The 13,879-nt window shown below is 38.2% G+C and overlaps 1 protein-coding gene across 1 annotated transcript in view; it reads right to left on the bottom strand.

The window, feature by feature from the left end:
- Window positions 1–13,879, bottom strand: part of get4 (guided entry of tail-anchored proteins factor 4) — a 17,026-nt gene that overhangs the window by 1,656 nt on the left and 1,491 nt on the right. Inside the window, exons 2-8 of the mRNA XM_016559514.1 lie at window positions 13,640–13,718; window positions 13,397–13,478; window positions 12,495–12,644; window positions 12,264–12,402; window positions 6,557–6,697; window positions 2,288–2,363; window positions 1,851–1,923 (exon numbers count right to left, since the gene is read on the bottom strand). Of these exons, the coding sequence (XP_016415000.1) occupies window positions 1,851–1,923; window positions 2,288–2,363; window positions 6,557–6,697; window positions 12,264–12,402; window positions 12,495–12,644; window positions 13,397–13,478; window positions 13,640–13,718 (740 nt within the window). The remainder of the gene's footprint in view (window positions 1–1,850; window positions 1,924–2,287; window positions 2,364–6,556; window positions 6,698–12,263; window positions 12,403–12,494; window positions 12,645–13,396; window positions 13,479–13,639; window positions 13,719–13,879) is intronic.

The following is a 13,879-nucleotide window of genomic DNA, read 5'->3' as shown; positions in this document are numbered from 1 at the left end:
CATTGCCTGCCCTGTTTTATTTAAAGAACAGGGATCTATCAAAGTGTGATCATGTTTGTGGAAGTGAACCATGGCACAAACAAAGGAGATCTCTGAGGACCTCAGAAAAAGAGTTGATGTTGTTCCATCAGGCTAGAAAAGGTTTCAAAGCCATCTTTAAAGAGTTTGAACACCACAAATCCACAGTCAGACAGATTGTGTACAAATGGAGGAAATTCAAGACCACTGTTACCCTCCCCAGGAGTGCTCCACCAACAAAGATCACTCCAAAGCAAGACGTGTAAAAGTCCGCACAGTCTCAAAGGATCCCAGGGTAACTTCTAAGCAACTAAAGGCCTTTCTCACATTGGCTAATGTTAATTTTCACGAGTCCATCATCAAAGAGAACACTGAACACCCATGATGTGCATGGCAGAGTTGCAAGAAGAAAGTCACTGCTCTCAAAAAAAAAAAAAATGCACTGTTGCCCATCTGCAGTTTGCTAAAGATCATGTGGACAAGCCAGAGGGCTACTGGAGGAATGTTTTGTGGACAGATGAGACCAAAATAGACCCCAAGCACACAAGTCATTTTACCGAAGAATGGTTAAAGAAGAACAAAGTTAATGTTTTGGAATGGCCAAGTCAAAGTCCAGGTCTTAATCCAATTGAATTGACCTGAAGCAGGTTCATAGGAGGAAACCCACCAACATTGAACGTGCTCCTAAATTTTTTAAGTTAGGAGAACAAGTGCTCCTAAAAAGAAAAGTAATCGTAGAGCCCTGATCACAGAGCTGAAGTGGTTCTGTACTGAGGAATGGGCTAAACAAGCCGTTGTGCAGGACTGATCAGCAGTTACAAGAAACGTTTAGCTGCAGTTATTGCTGCAAAATGGGGACACACCTGATACTGAAAGCAACGATTCACATACTTTTGCCACTCACAAATATTTAACACTGGATCATTTTTCATAAATGACAAAGTATATATTTTTGTCTCCTTTGTTTAATTGGATTCTCTTTGTCTACTTTTTGGGGTCCTGGGTTATATTTATGCAGAAATATAGAAACAGAAAATTCTAAAGGGTTCACAAACTTTCAACTAAAGGCCAACCATATATATATATATAGAGAGAGAGAGAGAGAGAGAGGGAGAGAGAGAGAGAGACATGCAATAATTGGCAACAATATTAGATTTGCTATATAATACATATTGCAATACATGACTATACTGTATGTATGCAGATAAAGTAGGATATACGGTATAGCTTAATATATCTCTAGACAACAATATAGTTGACATTTTTCAATGATATAACTATCAAGCAGTTGAGATTTGCTATACAGTACACACATCTTAACTGTAAGTGTACTATACTGTAAGTTTGGATATACTTAGTAGTTTTATTATTTGCTATTAATGATTAATTTCATTCGAGTTATTAATTCAATATATGGTGATAATGAGAATTATGAAACCTGAGAGGTTTTGTACAATGTATAATAATTTGGTGTAGCACCAAGCCTAATTACTATTTGGTGATGTGTATCACCGACGCGGTTAAGTGATGCTAAAAACTGATCATATCACCCACCACTAAGTAGTATAATTAAGGGGTTAATTGAAAGGAGTTGATTTTCTTTTTTTAATGAATGAAACTGGGAGCAAAAATGATCTTATCAGCAGGATACTACAGATGCTCTCTACAGATAACAAGTTGTATTAAAAGATCAAACATATTCTACAGCTCTGAGATAAATTAAAACAAATTCAGCATAGTATACGTCATTCATTTAATTGTTTAACAGTGCTTTAGCATTTAATATCATGAATCATGATCAGTAGTCACACAGTGGTAGGGATGTTTCTTACCTAGCAAACCACCGTATGATGATGACTGTTTAGGTGGCACTCCAAAAAACAGCTGTCCTATTCTATCCAGATACTGAGGCCAAGAGAACAACATATTGTGTGTTATAAACAACGTCTAAAAGTCTTATCTCATGCAGAATCCACACTACATTATAACAGTGAAGTTGAATCTCTCTGAATGATGCCTGCAACCTTTAACATGATTTTTATGTGTGTATTTGTGTAATCTAACTGCATTCTTACAACACAGATTATTACATTAGCTTAGCATCAATTTCTTTTGTAATCTATTGTGCAGACACTGATGTAGACAGCTTATTAGGTCAAGAGCAGAGCTAGTGTTTCAGTCATTCTGCCTACCCTTGTATGTCTAGGTACTACGAAAGAAAAGAAGCTTGTTGGTGATGTGTCTAAGAGCACTACTATCACTAACTCACCTCATTGTACATAGGGTCTCTCTTCAGTGATGGCTGATACTGCTCGCATAACACTGTGAAGACTGTCAACTTCCCACTGGAAATAAAACCACAATCATCCAAAGGTTGCGTTAATCGTTTTGTTCCATCATTTGCTTAAAACACTGATGGATCATTCAAAATGTCAGATAAAGCTACTTGGTCTATTGCATGGCTCTTCAATTCCAGTCCTGGAGGGCCAGTGTCTGAAAGACTCCAAATGTAACCCACGTGTCTGTAATTTACAAGTAATTCTGAACACCTTTAACAGCTTGTTCACATATGACTGGTTAGAGCTAAACTCAGCAGGACAATGTCCCTCCAAGACTGGTGCTGAAGAGCCCTGGGGCCGGTTGCATAAACTTAGCCACCATGTTAAGACTGTGTCTTAAGAACTAGTTTGACCAACTAGCAGTTGCCAAGGGGTAATCAGTCTTACTTTTCCAATATAAATAAGACCAATCTACCTTTTTATAACTGAATTTAAAAAATATATGACCAGTCTTGAAGAAAAAAAATTAGATGACTAACTTTTTAAGACTAGTCTAAACAGTTTATGCAACGGGCCCCTGGGTCTTTTGGTCTATAGAGTCCAGAAGAATAAGTCATAGTATACTGTTTCTTAAATCGGGTCATCTCATCGTAAGATCACAGTGGGTGTTGTTTTTTCTCACATTACAAAAGAAGAATAAAAAGATAAGGCCAGGAACCTGCAACACAGCTCTTAGTAAGGGGCCGTTTACACGACAACGTTTTCAGCCAAAAACGGGAAACTTTTTATGCATTTTGACTGTTCGTTTACACGACAACGGCGTTTTGGGGACTGAAAGCGCATATTTTTGAAAACGGGTTTCAAAGTGCAAGTTCTTGAAAACGCCACTGTTATCATTTCCGTGTAAACACCCAAAACGGGAATCTTTGAAAACGGTGACGTCATGCGCATGCGTAGTACGTGTTAGGTATGTACACATGCGCAGTACGTGTCGATTTCAAAGGCAAGCACGAACAAACATACACAACAATGGCGGAGTACAGGTGCATCTCAATAAATTAGAATGTCGTGGAAAAGTTCATTTATTTCAGTAATTAAACTCAAATTGTGAAACTCGTGTATTAAATGAATTCAATGCACAGGTACTGTTGTTGCTGCTCAAGAGTTTGCAAACGCTTCTTCAGCAAAGTGTGGATTTACTTCACCAATATTACAACCAACAGAGGAGACTCATCATATACAACATATAATCGTCACTTCCCTACAGGTACTGTTTACTAACAAGGTGACAGCGCCAACTACTGGCATACGTAATACATCGTTTTTGGCCGTTTTCACGGATATGTGTAAACGCGAATCGTTTTGAAAACGTTGTTGTGTACATGACACGGGAAAAACTTTTCAGTTTTTGACTACATCGTTGTCTTGTAAACGTAGCCTAAGACTAAAATAACTCAGTCACACTGATATCAAATAACGCTATTTTTTACCCCTGCATAAAAATAGAGCAATAGACCAGAAAATGTCTGCTCAGACTGTCAAAGTGATTATTATTATCACAGAATTTTACAATATAGAGCAGGGGTTCTCAACTCTGGCCCTCAAGGTCCATTTTTTTTTGCAGCGTTTAGCCAAAACCACTGGAAGGCAAGCCTGCAACCTTTAGCCAAAAAAGCGTAACGGCTAATTCTAATGCTGCGGCTTTGGTGGTATGCAGGGAAGGAGACCAGAGACGTTTACTTTAATTTTTTTTAATGGATGTCACTACGCTATATAAACAGCTTTTGTGAGGAAATAACTTCTCATTTAATTAATCAACAACCTTTTTGCCAATCTTCAACATGTTTTACACTAAATAGTACTTACGTTGGGAACTATAGATTTTACCTTGATAAAAGTGTTATTTTTTAAGAGAAGGCAGGGAAGGGAATGTCGCGACAGGTAGGACTCATTTACAGCATTATTACTAGCAAATTTAATCACATTACTATTTAATAAAAGATATGTAATATTGTATATTGTCTAAAAATATCAATGTTTTCTTTCTTTGGTTTACAGGTTTTACCTGAAATTAGACTTGAATTGTAATGACTATTATGTGACCATATGCCTTATGTTGAAATAATGCATTTTAATGAATAAAGGACATGAATTATTTGAATTATTATTTTATATTGTATGTTGTTTAATGAAAATAAAATGTTATTTCTATTGCTTCCAAGTTTCAATGAATAGACTTGAAATGTAATGACTCCTGCCTATGATGATGATATAACGCTTTTTAATGAAATAATATATTAAAAAAAATATTTTAATAAATAAAAAGGTATTCTTCCTAAGGCTTCCAGATTTCAACAAATAAATTAAAATTTTTTAGTGGCTAGTATCAGTGTTATGTATGCCCTATCATGCTGGGTTTTTTTTCTTTTAAATGAACAGAATAAAACCTAATCTTAAATTGCAGTGACCAGCAATCCGCGCTCTTTTTTTACTGTGCAACGTAAACTGTAACTGACTGTCGTTTATTGAGATGCACCTGTACATGGTACTGTTGTTGCTGCTCAAGAGTTTGCAAACGCTTCTTCAGCAAAGTGTGGATTTACTTCACCAATATTACAACCAACAGAGGAGACTCATCATATACAACATATAATCGTCACTTCCCTACAGGTACTGTTTACTAACAAGGTGACAGCGCCAACTACTGGCATACGTAATACATCGTTTTTGGCCGTTTTCACGGATATGTGTAAACGCGAATCGTTTTGAAAACGTTGTTGTGTACATGACACGGGAAAAACTTTTCAGTTTTTGACTACATCGTTGTCTTGTAAACGTAGCCTAAGACTAAAATAACTCAGTCACACTGATATCAAATAACGCTATTTTTTACCCCTGCATAAAAATAGAGCAATAGACCAGAAAATGTCTGCTCAGACTGTCAAAGTGATTATTATTATCACAGAATTTTACAATATAGAGCAGGGGTTCTCAACTCTGGCCCTCAAGGTCCATTTTTTTTTGCAGCGTTTAGCCAAAACCACTGGAAGGCAAGCCTGCAACCTTTAGCCAAAAAAGCGTAACGGCTAATTCTAATGCTGCGGCTTTGGTGGTATGCAGGGAAGGAGACCAGAGACGTTTACTTTAATTTTTTTTAATGGATGTCACTACGCTATATAAACAGCTTTTGTGAGGAAATAACTTCTCATTTAATTAATCAACAACCTTTTTGCCAATCTTCAACATGTTTTACACTAAATAGTACTTACGTTGGGAACTATAGATTTTACCTTGATAAAAGTGTTATTTTTTAAGAGAAGGCAGGGAAGGGAATGTCGCGACAGGTAGGACTCATTTACAGCATTATTACTAGCAAATTTAATCACATTACTATTTAATAAAAGATATGTAATATTGTATATTGTCTAAAAATATCAATGTTTTCTTTCTTTGGTTTACAGGTTTTACCTGAAATTAGACTTGAATTGTAATGACTATTATGTGACCATATGCCTTATGTTGAAATAATGCATTTTAATGAATAAAGGACATGAATTATTTGAATTATTATTTTATATTGTATGTTGTTTAATGAAAATAAAATGTTATTTCTATTGCTTCCAAGTTTCAATGAATAGACTTGAAATGTAATGACTCCTGCCTATGATGATGATATAACGCTTTTTAATGAAATAATATATTAAAAAAAATATTTTAATAAATAAAAAGGTATTCTTCCTAAGGCTTCCAGATTTCAACAAATAAATTAAAATTTTTTAGTGGCTAGTATCAGTGTTATGTATGCCCTATCATGCTGGGTTTTTTTTCTTTTAAATGAACAGAATAAAACCTAATCTTAAATTGCAGTGACCAGCAATCCGCGCTCTTTTTTTACTGTGCAACGTAAACTGTAACTGACTGTCGTAGAACTGTGAAAGCCAGCCACTGACATTGTATGATTGGCTGAAGTGCCTCACGTGATCCAAGTTAGCCGTTATGCTTTTTTCCAATGGTAAGTAATACAGACCCTCTCATCTCCCAATAATAAGACAATCTCTAGTTTCGCTCCAATCCTAATGAAACACACCTGAACAAGCTAACCACGGTCTTCAGGATTACTAGAAAGTTGCAGGAGTTTGATTAAGGTTGGAGCAAGTGGAGTGCCAGAGTTGAGAACCCCTGATGTAGAGCATTCAAAAAAATTGACACAAAGGGCCTGATGCTGAGATCTAGAGTGTGAATACAGGACAGTATCTCACCCGTCCACAGCCAGCAGGAGGAACCACAGGAAATTCAGCAGAGGCTGCACAAACGGATGACCCTTCTCTATAGACGGATGCTTCTGTGTGTATGTGGTGAACACCACCAATGCGCTTGTCTTGTTTTTTAGACAAAGGAACCTGCAGGCAAGAAAAGATGCTGAGGTGTATATCAATCATTAAAAAAAGAAGAAGAAATAAATCAACAATCAACATAAATTTACTAGATGTGACGAGCATGACAAAAAAAAATGTTTGCATTAAGTCACTGCCCTTAAACTCACTTTTAAAAAGCAGTTGGACGACACCTTAAAGGAGTAGTTCATACATCATAAAAAACAGTTCATATGATTCCTGCACTATTTTACAATTCTTCTGAATGCTATTCATAAGATAGCTCTGTGTGAGAAACAGACCTGAACTAAAGTTGTTTCCTTTCATTTTCGATTCACTCAACACTGCGTCAGTAACTTTGGAAACACAGTGTAAATCTCTGGCCTAAAGATGACAGGCTCTCTACCTATATAAAGCGTTGTCGAACACCAATTCCTTAAAATATTTCTCCTGCACGCATCGATATCACACTGTCTAAATAAGAGGCCCAAAGATCCAAGATCATCACTGAGAAGCACCTCTGCAGCCAATGGTGCCACAAATTGCCACCTGCTGCTTGCCTACCAAGTTCCGGCAAGAAGACTAGAGGCATTATTTCCTGTCTACAAAAGCGAATTGCTCCCGAAGGCCTGTTTCTTCAAACTGACCCTTTGTGCAAGGGTCCCATCGAGCTGTCCGATGGGCATGAGAGCTGTGTGTTCTGCCAGTGCTGCACCTCAGGGATACAGACTGTCCTCACTGTGAAAACATGAGTCTCAGGATGCTGCGATTTAGGGTTGCCTTCATTTTGGGGGATGACTCGGCTTCTTGCGCTCCCCCGCCTTCTACTTCTTTGCCATGGAAGAACCAGCAGAAGAGCCTTTCAGCAACAAGCTCACGTCAACATGCATGTCTTGCACTCCCCTGAATCTGCATCCCTCGCCTGTACTGTGCACCAGCTAACCTTGGCCCCTCCCCTGAAGCCTATGGTTTAGTCAAGTTTGGTGGATTGGACAATGGGGATGGCAAGCTTTTTTGTGTAATTTCCAAGGCTGTGGAAGAACTTGGTTGGGGCGCAAAGAATCCAACACTATGTGCCACTTTTTGCTGAAGAGAGCAAGCTCGGCACCTCATGCTCTTCATCTTTATATGTTCATCCAAAAGACTGGTTTATTTCAGTGGACCTGAAGGTCCCTTGTCCCAGATGACCCAGACTGCATTCAATTCAATTCGAAGGAACAATGTACCGAAAATGAAGGCAATGTACCGAATTCACTGAAGTATTGAATTCACTAGCCCCACACACTTTCACAAAGCGTGTAAATGCTGCTCTCTCCCTTTTGAGAATGAGCAGAGTTTGTGTTTTGAATTCTCTCAATGACTGGCTATTAATGTCCCAGTGAAGTCCTATGTGAACACAAGACTCTGCTGCTTAATTGAATGCAGTCTTTGGGGTTCAACGTCAATATGCCGAAAAATGTGTTGGAACCCAGCCAGCACATTTCCTTTTTAGGCACATAGTTGAACTCCCCGACTATGCAAGCCCTTATTATAGTGGAGCACTCAGAGACAATAGGAGCTTTCACACCGGGTAGTTATAGGAACTAGCCACCAGAGTGGTTCCCCAAGAACTAAATGTTCCCCTAGGGCCATTTTCCTGGTTGCATTTGAACCGCCAGTAGGAACTCACATAAGCCTGCCAACAGTGAAGCTATTTAAGCGCAGAGAAAAAAGAAAAGAAAAAAAACCCCTGTACAATTCTGTACAGTGGAGAACAACATATTGAGTATCATATGTTTACTTCAAATTTCTTTAGAGAAAAATACTACTTTTCCTATTTTTACCCAAAATATGGTGGAATGAGCAGTATGGAACGCTATAAACAAATGTAATGTAAGTTTGCCTCACAGAAGTAATATAGCTTAAGATGCTCCAGGAACTCCCTAATATGGACAAAATATCCCTAATATGGATCCCTATTGCTGATGAGCTGAAAAAAGGAAGATATAAACACTTTGATTAAACATGAAGACAATAAACACATGACTGTAAGTTTGGAGTAAAAACATGTTATTAAATGTTCTCTTTTGTTGGAAAACAGATTCATAAGCACTTCTCATTACAAGCTGCTTTTTCAAACACATTATAAGCAACTCAAACTCCCAGTGCTTTCAGAGACTGAGCAGCATTTACTGTGAATCATGCAGTGCATATATTTACTTAATTAAACACTGCAGTCTTTGCTATTTCATAATTGCATGAAGCCAAACCATGATTTTGGTTTTATTTCTATTAATCATGCAGCCTTAAATCAATGTACACTAACACTTACATCACTTGTAGTTCCTCTTATGTTGGGTTAGACCCTGCTCTGGATTAGGAGCTATTTTAGTTCCCCCAAATGCATTCCTAGAACTAAATTCGTTCCCAGTTCTTGTGGTGCAAACATGCCAAAAAGTGGGAACTTCCGCCATTAGTTCTTGGAGCTATGAAAAGGTTCTGCCAGTGAGAAAGCCCCTAATACTCAAGTTTTTGATGAACTGGGGAGTTTTCTTATTCTCAAGATTTTTCAGTAGCGTCAACTGTAATACCGCTAGTTGCTACATATGCACTCTGTGGTGACACACAGCTACCTAAGTGCTCTGGCACCGTGGACAGTGCGCAGCTTTTATCAAAAAGATGTGGACATGGGCCAGATTTCCAAGTTGAAGGAGAATCCTGACAGATGTGTCCAGCACGGGTTCAGGCGTGTAGTGCAATGGCAGACCAGCTTTCGGAATCTGGACAGATGTAAAGAAAGCATGGCACATCAATTGAACTGAAAGCACTTCCTTTCAAGACAGCGCTACTACTTGGCTCTGGATTAGATGAAGCAAGTAGTTAATATGCAGGTGCTTTAGGTGAACTCTGCCTGTTTGGTGTATAAGCCAGGTGGATTTCAGAGTCAATTTAAACCTGGAAAATTGATGGACCTAAAGTGTGCTGAAAGTGCTCTTGACACCATTCAGAGCTTAGGTAATAAGGCTATCGGCCTTTTCTCCCCAAGGGGTTAGCTTGTGAGATGAACATTCTTCACACATCTTGTGCCTTGTTAGGGCACTGTATATCTATATTCAGCCCTCTTGCCAGTTACGGCTTTTTAATCAGCTTTTCAGGGTCACACTATAGGTTTCCTGTATCGAAACAGAAGTTTTCACACCGGGTTGTGGAAGCCATTTCATTGGCTTATGACTCTTAGTCAAATGTTTGGTGGTACATTTGCATGGTGACTTTTGCTAGGTTTTAATACCTACATGTATCTTTGCTCACATCATAGGTGCTGTCTGTGTGAGTGGGTTATGACAGTGCTGTCTTTTATGTTTATTCTGTGCACTTGATGAACAGCATTTGCCCTTTATTTGGATTTTTAAGATGTCTGCTGGTGGTATTCATTGTATTGCATGCGATATAAGATTATGTGATGGGTTACCATGGTAAGATGACTTAGTTTCTGGAGTATGAGGTCTCTACAGAACAAAAGCGGGCATTTCCAAACTGGTGGGTGATTCTAAATTAAACAATTAAAATGATGCCCCTTGACTTGAGCAAATCAGGTAATGAGGTCAAAAACGCCCCTCCGTTTTGGCCTCGCCCACCGATATAGTAACTTCCGACCTAGGCTGTTTCTCAATTCCAAGAACGCAAAGAACGGGCTTGCATTCTCGTGGAGACCGGTCTTGCCAGGCTACCTTGAAAGACAAATTTAGAACGACACATGGACATAGAACGCAGCTTTGTGAGAACTGAGATGCGATTTGATCTTGTTGCTCAACTGACCGTCCGAGCACAGTTTGGAAATGCCCAATATACAGTATATCATATATTGTAATTTTCGCGATGGCGCCGACGCTGATGGCTGCCTCCGTGGCGTGCTCCGCAGTTGTTTTTATGTTTTTGTTAGTTTGTCCTGTCTTTTTTTTTTTGTTCTGTCACTGTCATTCTGTTACACTGTGGAAGCTTCTGTCACGAAAACAAATTCCTCGTATGTGTAAACATACCTGGCAATAAAGCTCATTCTGATTCTGATTCTGATATACAATGTCATAACCTATCAAAACATTTAATTCATATTACTATGGACAGACATTTTTTTCATATTATATTATATATCTTTTTTATTTTACCATGTGTATTTGTGAAAATGAGTATGTATAGTCCATTTAATGTTATCTATGCTTTGTCAATGTTAAGATTCTTTTTAAAATGCCAATAAAATACTGCAGGCTCCCCCAGGTTTATTAAAACTATGCAAAACAAATGTTTACTTTCACAAGCCGTCACATTTGCTAGCTTGCAGCAGGAATCTTAAGCAAAAAAAAAAAAGAAGCTTGAACCTTACAGGCTTCCGTACGTCGTCTGCCCACAGCATCTTCTGGGATTTCTAACGGTTCGATTCTCTCAAGTCTGTATTCGATGCATCCTCCATATCAAGAACACATCCGGGCACTCGTCCTCTGTACTTGTGTTCTTGAGTATTGGAATCGATCTTCGGCGGTTGATGATGACGTAGTACGAGAACACAAGAACGCAAGATCGCTTAAGAACGCATATTGAGAAACGGCCCTATTCTTGGTGTTCTCACACAGCTCCACTCTTGAGCCAGGCCAGTTCTGTACTATACGAAGTGATTAGACACTGTTCCCCACAGAATCCGTCACTGATACAATGTCAAATGATTGAAAGGGAACATCTCAGGTGCGCAACCTCATTTTTCCTAAGATGAGGGAAAGAGACATTGCGTACAATCTTCTAAGACGTGCTATGCCTCTTTGCCTTCAGTCAAAGATTCTGAGAAATTGGTGATCGACACCGCTTTATACAGGCAGAGAGCCCACCATCATTTATGTACACTCAAATGCCATTGGCCAGTGTTTTACACTGGCGTTATTCAACAAGGCTTCAGTATTTTTGGTGAAAGGTGTTTTGCATAGCCTCAGCTACTGATGCAATATCTCATTCCCTCATCTCTGGGAACAATGTTTACACATGTAACCGTGCAGAGACATGACTTCTCTGCTGTAGCTCTCAAACATGTTGGTGTTAGACAGGTCACATCAGGTTTGACCTTAATAAAGACTGCACTAATGTCACAACATCAAACCTGAAACTTCAGATGTCAAATCTGAACATAAGTGAACAACAGAAAGCAAATTGGGTCTGTTCCTCACACAAAACTATCATATGACTCTGGAAGACATGAAATATAGTGCATGGGATAATAAAAACCTTCATTTAAAAACTGCATGTTGTGTTTACTTGTGTTATCTTTGACTAATATTTAAATTTGTTTGATGATCTGAAACATTAAAGTGTGACAAACATGCAAAAAAAAAAAGAAATCAGGAAGGGGGCCAACACTTTTTCACACCACTGTATATATATATTTTTTTTTTCTCCAATTTGGAGCTAGACAGGTCCAGTCCCGATTCACTTCTGTACACTGTATAGCAGAGTGCCCAACACATTATTTTCTTTCATTTACGCTTATGTATTTTGCAGAAGAAATAGTCGAACCGGTCTGGAACTGCATTGTGGTGAATAAATGATAATAGAATTTTCAATCTCCAGAACTCACTGCAAGACGGCCTGCGCTACAAACATGTCCACCTCTCCGTGAAATCCTCGTGCTGATGAATACTCCACCAACATCTGCGCACAGCCCTCTCCATCAGATGAGTGCAGGAAATGATAGCGTGATTCACTGTAGTTTTGCTCTAAATGCAAACAAATAAATGATGTGGGTTCCCCATTCTCAAAGCAGCTGATTGTTCCTTTAGCTGATCATTTATTGTCATGTGTGTTTTACCTTTCCACAATGTGAGCGCCAGCAGCTGGTGTAGTTTAGGGTGGCCCAACTTCCCCGACCCTCCTGATGACCACTTGATCGCTCTAGAGACAAATGCCACTCGCTCTGGTGAATTTGGGTCCATCAGGCTGAAGAGTTTTGCTAAATGCTCTAGAACAAACACCAAGAATGTAATTGCACAATTAAAGAGATTTGAACTATGCTTCTGTGCAGGATTGGGAAATATTGAATATTTATTACATCCTGTATTATTTTGTTGACAATATGACGTTAACCAATATTGTCATTATTATGCAGATTTTCATGTGCATTTAATTTCTCCATGAAATTTCCCATAGACTTTAATTCATAAATTTAGTTTTGCACCTACTCCTTGTCAAATGGCATGTGACTAAAGGAGTTGAGACAGACATCAATAGTTTTTCTGAATTAAACTTCAGTAGCAAAATGTCAGTTAAGTTTTAAATTAATTTATCAATTAAAATAGTTTTTGTTTTGCACATTTCAGCAAATCGGGGTTATGCCAATGAATTAACATTTTTATATAATGGTGTAAACAAATTCTTCCATTCATTTAATGAAAATAATTGGAAAAACATGCCTTGATTATTTTAAACTACTAATTTTATCCTTACATTAAACATTTTCTCTAATCTAATTGGCTACAATGGCTGTTGGATGAAATGATGGGTCCATTGATTTCACTGGGGGGAATGAAGTACATTTGAACTCCTTGTTGGGTACCAATATTTACACACTTGTTTTAGCTTAAAAATTAATGATCTGAAAATTCTGCTCTAACTACAGATCAAGTTAAATATAACCACACCTCTAACTGTTTGCCAAATTAATAACAATCACCAGCACAACAGCCTCGATAATATAATGTTCAATAAACTCACCTAGTGTCTCATCATCTACATTGGCCCCGGATTTCTCCAGGGTCTCTAGTACCAGCATGGACAGATCTGCAGCACTATTTTGCTGTTTAGAAAGCAAATATTAGTGCAGAGATCTTACAGAGGAAAAAAAAAGTCAGCTATATAGTGAACCTTCTCAGTAACAACTGAACTGTTCAGAACTTTAACTGCATGATAAATTACAGTCTCTGACTGACCTAAAACTGATAACGGAGGAACACGTACCTGATTATAACTAAAGAAAAGCAACGCTCCATTGTACATCAACTCTCTGGCCTCTGCATGCTTCGATTGTGACATGTACCTGCACCCAAAGCATGTTATTATCACAACGTTTCTGTGGCCAAGATAGAGATCACACAGTGGTCATGGGACAAATAAGACATGACAAATAAGAGTGTCCATGATTATAAAAAAAGAAGATATCTTTTAAAAATTAGGGCCAAATATATATATATATATATA

Source organism: Sinocyclocheilus rhinocerous, unplaced genomic scaffold (genome assembly GCF_001515625.1).
Source record: "Sinocyclocheilus rhinocerous isolate Xijiao unplaced genomic scaffold, SAMN03320098_v1.1 scaffold672, whole genome shotgun sequence".
In the NCBI taxonomy this organism is placed as follows: domain Eukaryota; kingdom Metazoa; phylum Chordata; class Actinopteri; order Cypriniformes; family Cyprinidae; genus Sinocyclocheilus; species Sinocyclocheilus rhinocerous.
The sequence above is the reverse complement of the archived record's forward strand: the minus strand, read 5'-3'. Positions and strand labels throughout refer to the sequence as shown.